General features: G+C 60.0%; 1 protein-coding gene across 1 annotated transcript; it reads left to right on the top strand.

The window, feature by feature from the left end:
* Positions 1-2,827: 2,827 nt before the first annotated feature.
* Positions 2,828-5,449, top strand: LOC111139211 (dual specificity phosphatase 9). The gene is made up of 3 exons (XM_022491415.1): positions 2,828-3,194; positions 4,364-4,813; positions 5,124-5,449. Exons 1-3 carry the CDS (start codon positions 2,828-2,830, stop codon positions 5,447-5,449), a joined length of 1,143 nt encoding a protein of 380 aa, XP_022347123.1.
* The last annotated feature ends 4,008 nt before the right edge of the window (positions 5,450-9,457 follow it).

Below are 9,457 nucleotides of genomic sequence, written 5' to 3' on the forward strand. Positions count from 1 at the left end.
GGGGGGGGCAGTTCTTGGAGGCGAGCTTCCTCTCCGTTCACCGGTGCCGAAGTTGCCTTACCTGCCCCTGTCATCTTCCCAGACAGACACCCCTGGCCTCCTCCAGGGACCCCAATCCAGAAAGCCTGCCTGGGCACCTCGGGAGCCCCAAAGTGCTGTTCTTAGGCACTGCGGCTTCAGGGAACTGAGGCCTGGAGCGCAGAGGAAGGAGACTACAGGAAGGGTGGCGGGGGGGGGGGTCCCTGAAAAAGGAGCAGAATCTGAAGAGGCGGCAGAGGAGGGAGGCCTGGGCTGGGGGCAGGAGGACACAGCGCCTGGATGCAGCCAATGGGACTCATACCAGAGGCCAGGCCACGGTGGGCTGTCGCCAGAGATGAGTCCCAGGCTGGCAGCCCCCTGGGCCAGGGAGGGAGGGAAGGAGGGGAATACTGGAGGCCCCTTGGAGGGCCTGGTTCTCTGTAATCTGTCCTCTCCCTAATATCCCTTCTTGAGTTTTCTCTTTTTACTCCGTGGTTCAGGAGAGGAGTCTTCATCAGTGGCACTGACCTTGATTATCCTGAACACTGGCCTTTGGGTGGTTTTGTCATACATCTTGCGTTTTACTTAGTTTCCTGGGCTAGAGTCCCAGAAGTGGCCAGAGGGTGTAGATTCTTTCGCAGCTCTGGACGCGTAGGACTGATTAATTTCCAGAAGGGCCGGGCCGATGGAGAATCCTCCGGCAGCCAGCAACAGAGCAGCGGGCCGATTTCACAGCACCCTTGCAGCACTGGGTGTACTCATTCTGAGAACGTTTTACCAATGCAACAGGTGGGAAGGGTCACCTTGCTTCTTAAATTTACCCGCTTTCCATACCTGAGCTTGAACCTTTCCCCAACGGTTCGGTACCAGTTGCATTTCTTCCCTCAAGCGGTCTTTTCTGGTTCTTTTCTGGTTCCTTGCCTGTTTATCAGAGTCTTAACCTGTTGATTCATTTGTACGAGCTTTATCTTATCTGCTCTACATTTTCCTTCAATTCTGCTGTTTGCTTTCGATGGGTTTTAAGCGGGGAAGGGACACTTATCACACCCAGCATTATCTTGCTCAGTCTCTCTGTTTATTACTGACCTATCCCGCTAAACTGGGAGCATGGAGAAAGGGACCCCGATGTCCTGTGCGTTTGCCAACCTGTGTCCATGGAAGGCGTAGAGGCCTCTGGCCTGTGATGAACAGGTCTGGTGCAGGGCAGAGCAGGCTGGGGGGTGGTTGAGGCTGGCAGGCCTCCCTGGAGGCGGGGGGGGAGAGGGCTTTGGAAGCTGGGACGGCACCCTGGTCAGCAGCTGTCCAGTGCAGGCCCTCAGCTAGTGCGGGGAGCAGAGGTGCAAGGTGTAAGAGATCAATTTAAGTACAAAGTACCTGGCTCTTGACCAGGGAGGAGGCAGGGGGAGACGCCGGGGATAACTCCCAGGACAGAAGCATGGTAAGAGCAGAGCACCCCAGTTTAGGACTGGAGGCTCAGAGCTCCTGGGTGCCTTGGGTGACGCCTGTGCAGGGGGGAAGCCCTGGGGGTTCCCCAGAAGCTGTCATCTGCACGCCTTGCCCTTGGGCTGAGTTCAGGGCCAGAAGACAGCCGCGGGTTTCTGGTCTTGCTTCCTCCTCCCCTCCATGATTTCAGTGAAAAGCCCAAGGTGGTGGATGGCTCTGATGATGTATAGATGGGGTCACTGGAGTCAGAGTTGGAGAGGGAGTAGGGCTGGAGGCAGCTTCTGGGACAGGGGCTCTGGGCTCTTACTTAGCCCTACCCCTCCCCCTGCCTCCAGCGGCCAACTGGCGCGGGGCAGAAGAACCGAGGCTGGTCCCCTGCTGGGCCCCTGACCTGCCCTTGGCCTCTGCCCCGGCCCCTGTCCCGCTTGGGTGGAAGCCCCAGCTCAGCGCGCCACTTGGGGGCCCACCCGACCGCTTCGCGGGCACCCGTTGGCTCGCTGGCCCCCATGAGCCCGCCCCCACTGCCCCGCCCCTCCAAACGGCCACTCCACGTCCAAAGGCAGCGGCTTCCAAGGTGGAAGCTGGGTCCCTCTGCCGGGAAGCAGCCTGCTTGAGAGCGGCGCGGGACTCGGGGCTTCCACGTGCGCGCCTGCCCTGCCAGCCCACCGTCTTCCCCGGAGACCGGGCCCCGGGACGCCCTTACGGGGGGACGGCGCCCCGCTTTGCGCGCTGGCCTTGGCTCGGAAGTCCCCGCGCGGCCGCCCGCCGCCCGACCACGCTCCAGGTCTCTCTCCTCCTGTTTTCTCCTCCCGGGGGCCACCAGGGCTGGGGCAGCTCGGAGAAGGCCGGCCGGGGCCCTTCCCTTCGGCGCCACCTCTACTCCCCGGGTCCGCCTCTCACACGCGCACGTCCCCAAAGTCGGAGGCTCGAACTTGGGGAGCGGTCGCAGGCAGGCCGAGCGAGAGCCGCTGGAAGGGGGTGTGAAAGGAGGTGGCCGAACCCTTGGGCCGCCCCAGAAGGGCCCGGGAAAGGACCCGCGACTCTCAAAGGGCCCGTTGGGCACCGGGCCTTCCTGTTCTGGGGGACCCCTCACACTTACCTTCCCGCAGCGGGCAGCAGCGCCGCGCGCCCGAGTGTCTGCCTGGGGCGTTTTCCTTGGGGGGCCCGAGGCGCAGAGAGGCGCCTCCTCGCTGCGGGCGGTGGAGGGGTGTCTCTGCGGGACCCCAGGAGTCCCTCTGAAGGATGCGGGCGGGGCTTCGCGGCTCCGGCCCCCCGGGCGGCCGGGCGCGTAGAACGCGGGCTCACGCGGCGCGCCTGCCCTCTCTCCGCAGCGCCGGCGGTCCGACGTGCCCGGAGCCGCGAGCCCATGGAGGGCCTGGGCCGCTCGTGCCTGTGGCTGCGTCGGGAGCTGTCGCCCCAGCGGCCCCAGCTGCTGCTGCTGGACTGCCGAAGCCGCGAGCTGTACGAGTCGGCGCGCATCGGCGGGGCGCTGAGCGTGGCGCTGCCGGCGCTTCTGCTGCGCCGCCTGCGGCGGGGGAGCCTGTCGGTGCGCGCGCTCCTGCCCGGGCCGCCGCTGCAGCCGCCCCCGCCCGCCCCGGTGCTCCTGTACGACCAGGGCGGGGGCCGCCACCGGCGCGGGGAGGCGGAGGCCGAGGAGTGGGAGGCCGACTCGGTGCTGGGCACTCTGCTCCAGAAGCTGCGGGAGGAAGGCTACCTGGCGTACTACCTGCAGGGTAGGTGTGGACGGGGGCGCGGGCGCGGGCGCTGGGCACCCGGCCTGGGAAGGACCCTGGGGCGCTGGGGGGAGGGGGCAGGGCCACCCTTCCCAGGGTATTCCTAGGTTAGTTGACCAGACTTATTTCGTTGAAAGTGGAGGTGCCGTCCCCTCCCCTGAGCACGACCTTGGGCAAGCCCTTCACCCTGAGGAGCCCTAGTTTCTGAGTCTGGAAAATGGGGAGAATCGGTCCAGCCTTGGCTTAGAGGATGCTCAAGAATGGAGTACCAAGGGCAGGCTCCCAATTTCCTCGCCTGGGCTGAGGTCACCATCTCCTGGAGCTGCTCACCCACAAAGGAGGCAGGGGCCACAGGAGGCCAGCCGCTCTGCAAAGGCTCCGGAACCGGGAAGGGGAAAGCGAGAGAGAGAGAGAGAGAGAGGAGCAGTGAAGGCAGAAGAAGGCAGAGATGCATCCCATCATAGTCATGGCAGGGCTGAGACAGGCCTCTTTGCCCCTTGATGAGCCAAACACACACCCAAAGGTCTAGTGTAGGAACAGGGTTCCCATGAACCAACAGAGCCAGCTCTGCACCTCCTCATGGCGGGGGGAGGGGGGGTGTCCCCAGACTGTCGTCCCTTGCTGCATTCTGAAAGCACAGAATGCAGCAAGTGTTGGATCTCCAGGCTGCCACCCCCCCCAGCCCAGGAAAATAGATGTTATCTGTAGACAAAGGAGATGCTCCCTTCTTGGAACTTTGAATTGATCCAGGTAGAATCTTGGGCTCTCTCCCAGGCTCCAGCTCTTGGGGTGCCCCTGGTTGTGTTGGATGGGAGGTGGCCACCCATCTAGACTACGAGCCCTCGTGCTCCCCTCAGCTTGGACCCGAGGCTATAAAATCCCCTTGGGGGGGGGGTGGAGCTCTGCCTAAGCCCAGAAGCTCCCACCTCCAGCAGCCCAGTGGGTACTCGCTGTCCGAGCTAGGGTGGTCAGGCCGCCCATGGTGCCGCCCACGGGGACACCAGCAAGGATCAGACTGCGGAATCAAGTTCCCTTTGGGAGCATCTGCAAGCCCCCTTGGGGGTTGGAGTTGTCCGGGGTTATTTCCCTATCCCGCCCCCCGCCGCCAGGGGTGCTTGGCCACCCCAGTAGCCCGCTCCCCAGGGAACTGTCCCCTTCTCCCCTCCCAGGTGGCTTCAGCAGATTCCAGGCGGAGTGTCCCCACCTGTGTGAGACCAGCCTCAGCAGCCGAGGTGGCCCCAGCACAGCCCCAGGGCCCAGCCCAGTGGTGGGGCTGGGTGGCCTCTGCCTGGGCTCTGACTGCTCTGATGCCGAATCCGAGCCGGACCGCGACGCCATGAGCTGTGGCCTGGATTCAGAGGGTGCCACACCCCCCCCAGCGGGGCTGCTGCCCTCCTTCCCTGTCCAGATCCTGCCCAACCTCTACCTGGGCAGCGCCCGGGATTCAGCCAACGTAGAGAGCCTGGCCCAGCTGGGCATCCGCTACATTCTCAACGTCACCCCCAACCTCCCGAACCTCTTTGAGAAGAATGGTGACTTTCACTACAAGCAGATCCCCATCTCAGACCACTGGAGCCAGAACTTGTCCCAGTTCTTTCCTGAGGCCATTGCATTCATCGGTGAGTCTGCTCTGCTCTCCTCTTCCTCCCTCCCTGCCCCCCCCACCAGGCCTGGCTCTGAGGCCTCTGCCCCTCCTTCAGGACGGCTCCTCCTGGCCTTAGCCCCCATCCCCAGAGCCCAAGACTGGACCAGCACTGCTGGGGGCTGGGCGGTGCTGGAACCAGCTCCCAGAGGCCACCATCGAGAGCTGTAGGGCTCCTCAGGCAGGACAGGGCTCCCAGGCCAAAGGTGGCCAGAGCCACCTGGCTCCGCGAGCGGGGCTGGGCCGGGCCCGCCTGTCACCCCGCCTTCCCCTCTGCCCCCACCTAGATGAGGCCTTGTCCCAGAACTGCGGGGTGCTCGTTCACTGCCTGGCAGGCGTCAGCCGCTCTGTCACCGTCACCGTGGCCTACCTCATGCAGAAGCGCCACCTCTCCCTCAACGATGCGTACGACCTGGTCAAGCGGAAGAAGTCTAACATCTCACCCAACTTCAACTTCATGGGGCAGCTGCTGGACTTCGAGCGTAGCCTTCGGCTGGAGGAGCTGCGCGCCCGGGAGCGCAGCAGCGGGGGGCACAAGTCCTCGGCCTCCGACCCGCCCTCCTTCTTCACCACCCCTACCAGCGATGGTGTCTTCGAGTTGGACCCCACATAGGGGCCCGCTCCACCCCGCAGTGGGTGCCCCTGACCACCCGCGTGCTTGGGGGGAGGTGGGAGGGGGCTCAGCCGGAAGCAAGGCAGGGGGTGGGGGGGGAGCGCAATACCTCAGGGGAGGGCTATTGGGAAGAGGCCGGAGCCAGGAGCCCCTCCAGAGTGGCTGCGGGGGAGACCTGTCCTACCCACTTGAAACATCCACGGGAATCCTATTAAATGTGCCTATAAGCTGGGCCAGGGCCACCGGCCTGACCCGCGCCGCTTTCGGGCGGAACCACGCTCCAGAACCTGCCTCTTCTGCGACTGTTACTTTTTTGTTTGGGGGGTAGGGGGGGATTCCCATTCCAAGGGACAGATCCAGGTGGCTGCCCGTTCCTGGGCCTCGAGCCTCCCTGGAGCTGTTCCCTGCAGAAGGGTGTGTGCCTGCTCTGGGGACCCGCTCACAGTCCCACCCCTGTCCCCAAATGGCCGCTTCTGGGGAGGGGCTCACCACCAGCTGGTCACCTCCCTACTTTTCTGCCAAGGGCTTAGGCCCCTTGGCGCTGAGGGCCTCCCCGGGGACATGGGCTCGGAGGTGCCCTGGCTGCAGGGCATGCACACCGAGGCCCCTCTCCCTGCCGGCAGCTCCTTGCTGGGCAGCGCTGCAGGGGCGGGTGTGGCCCAGGGAGCAGCCGAGCCGTTCCAGGCCACACATCTGGCGCCCTGTTTATCCACTTGACGTTTGAAAAGATGCTTTTTTTTCCTCTTCCCCCAGATGTCTTAACAGGGATCACTGGGGCTCTTTGTGGCCGAGGGCAGCCACACTGCCGCTGGAGGAGATGGGGGTCTCAGGGCAAGAGCTGGGGGTGGGGAAGAGGAAGAAGGAGGCCTGGGTTTGGCCACTGCGGGTCCCCCAGAGCCACAGTTGGTTGATCTGGGGGGGCGGGGGAAGGGGCCAAGCTGCATACACAGAGTCATTCACTGCAGGGCACACCCCTGGTGGGCGGTGTGCATGCACACGTGTGTGCATGAGTCCGCACTCACACACCCGGCCCAGGGCCCCCAGTCCTTGCTGTGGGACCATCTCACGCTTGGGAATCCACACCACGGTTGCTTTCTTGAATTGTTCCTGAATAAACTCTTTCTGTAAGATAGCAAACGAACAGAGGAACCTGTTTCCAGAGCACCCTGGAGGGCTTGGGGGAAGGTGGAGAGTGAGGCCTCCCAAGAGGGGCCGGTGCGCAGAGCCTCCCGCCGCGGGGCTGGTAGGGGACTCCTGCAATACCAGCCCTCTTGCCATGATTTCCCATCCGGGCCCCATGCGGCCTGCCGGCCCAGTCTCCCACAGAGCCGCCCCTACCCTGGGCCACACACCGAACAACAGACCCCAATGATGCTGAGTGTCTGGTGCTGTGGAGAGGTCGAGGGAGCGGGGACCCAGCACTGACCACAGGGTTTGGCAGCCGAGCCCCAAGACTTGGCCTGGCATCAGAGCCAAGCCTCAGGGTGGGCTGACGGGAGCCACAGGAGGAAGAGAGCTGGGGAGGGATAGGGGCAGTCTTGCACGTCCAAGCTCATGGCTCTCCAGCTGATGCAGCATGGAATTTGGTCCTTGGACTGCGAATGAGGCTCCTCCTGGCAGTCGGTTAAGTGTCCAGCTCTTGGTTTTGGCGCCGCTCGTGATCTCCGGGTCATGAGATCGAGCCCTGTGTCGGACTCCATGCTCAGTGGGGGTCTGCTTCCCCTCCCCCTCTGCCCCTCCACCCACTTGTGCGCACACACTCTCTCTCAAATCATTCTTTAAAACCATGATTTCCAACCACAGAGACACGGCAAGAAGTGGCAGGGAAGCTGGAGGGTGGGTGGGAACAAGTGCTCCGCACTCACAGTGAGGGTCCTTGAGTCCAGAGGAGACGGCCCCCGGGCTAGCGTCTGTCCAGGGGGCGTCCACACCCAGGAACCAGGAGCCCAGGCCACCGCTCCTCCTTGAACATCCTCTTCCTACAGCTGTCCAGATGCCTCCCATGGGAGCTGGGTGATGTTGCCTGAGCTCCCACATGAGGCCAGCATTCTTGATGGGCAATGCTCTCGATGGGCATGGTTGGCAGAATATCAGCCCCCCAAAGATGGCCACATCCTAAATCTGGGCCCTTGTGAATATGTTACCTTAAGTGGCAAAAAGCACACTGCAGACGTGATTAAGTCAAGGGTCTTGAGATGGGAAGACTGTCCTGGATTACCTGGGTGGGACCGAACATCGTCCCAGGCATCTTTACAAGGGAAAAGTGAGAGGAGGAGACGTGGCAATGGAAACAAAGGAATGCAGGCGGCCACTAGAAGCTGGGAAGGGCAGAACAACAGACTCGTCCCTCGAAGCTCCTGGAGGAACACAGCCCTGCTGACACCAGTTCAGTGACGGCTGTGTTGGATTTCTGACCTCCAGAACTGTAAGAGAATCAACTGCTGCTGGTTTTTTTTTTTAACATTGTATTTATTTATCTGAGAGAGGGAAGAGAGCATGAGGTCAGAGAAAGAAGCAGACTCCCCATGGAGCTGGGAGCCCCATGCAGGACTCGATCCCAGGACTCCAGGATCATGACCTGGGCGGAAGGCAGTCACTCAACCAACTGAGCCGCCCGGAAGCCTACGCTGTTGCTGTTTTAAACCACTGAGATTGCGGCAGCAGCAGCATAAAACCAATACAACTGGTGACTTAGAAAAAAAAATGGCCCACCAAAAGCAGGGGGGGGTACTTGCTTATTTTGATCTTGGATCTGGATAGAAATGGGGGAAAAAAGGGAAATTTGGCCCTCAAGAATTTCTAGCCACAAGGTGAAATTTTTAATTGAAAAGATAAAGACATCGTGCACTGGATACTCCAAGATTTTCTTCTTGGAGGAACTAAGGGACAATGGTCTGATTGGGAGCACAGCTCCGGGACTTGTCTAGAAGCTTCATTTGCTTAGCTTGCACACAGATTTTACTAGATTGGAACAGCCCAGTAAAAATAGCAAAGTTTTAAAAATACGTTTTTTAAAACTTTTAAATGAAGTGATCCAGAGGGAGGATTGCCCAATTGTGTGGCAGAAGCATGAATTCTCTGTGCAGACGTGTCCTTTCAATACAGGCCTGTAAGGTGGGCTAGGAAGACTAGAAGGGGCTATACCTGGGTATTCGCCCTCTGCTGGACTCTGATAAAACCCCAGTAGGTCAGGATCTGCTGCACTAACTTGCCCTGAGGGCGGGCCTTGTAAGACCAGACCGCTCTGGTGTATTTCAAAATGTCTACTTTCCCCTCCCGCCACCGGAAGCGTGAGACTTTTCACCAATCTTCACTGTGCAAACCTGGGAGGGCTCCTGGAGATAAAATTCTTAAAACTGTTGGGGCCTCCCTGAGATCAGCGCGACCCCTCCCCAGATTTTTTTTTTTTTTTTTTTTTTGGAAATTTCAGACGTGTCCACCCTGAACTTCAAGCAATCCCTCAATTAAAGTTCAGGTTTTCCCAGCGCAGCTCTGCTCTGCTAAGCTGTGATTCTCCAACTCTGCCTGTCCAGTGTTTGGAGCAGTGGTTTGCCCCATCACCTCACTTCTCTGATGGATCTAAGATTGTTGCCCGTTGATGATGCACTGACCAGAAGCCGGAACTCGCCTGGGTCTGTTTTCATAGGCTGATTGTTTGGTTATCATTACGAGTTACATTTTACGTTTCTTCTACTTGACTCAGAAAGCCTGGATGGTGAAGCTCACTTAATTTGTTCCAGGGTCTTCAGGGACTATTGTCCCCCATCTGAAAACAACTGATTCATATATTTTGCCAAGTTTTTGAGTGATGTAGGGTGCGAAGGTGAATTCTGGACCCTGCTACTACCTTATGGCCATTATCAGTATTGAATAGTTTTAAGCTTTGTTAAGATAAATATGCATGCTACATTTTCTAGAGTGAATATCATAGAGTGTACTACTTCCAAAGAAGTATAGGAAAAGTCCCAAATATTGAGGAAATATCTCAATCCAAAAGAGGTCAAGGAG

Source organism: Enhydra lutris, unplaced genomic scaffold, assembly GCF_002288905.1.
Source record: "Enhydra lutris kenyoni isolate GAN:26980312 unplaced genomic scaffold, ASM228890v2 scaffoldscaffold96, whole genome shotgun sequence".
NCBI lineage: Eukaryota > Metazoa > Chordata > Mammalia > Carnivora > Mustelidae > Enhydra > Enhydra lutris.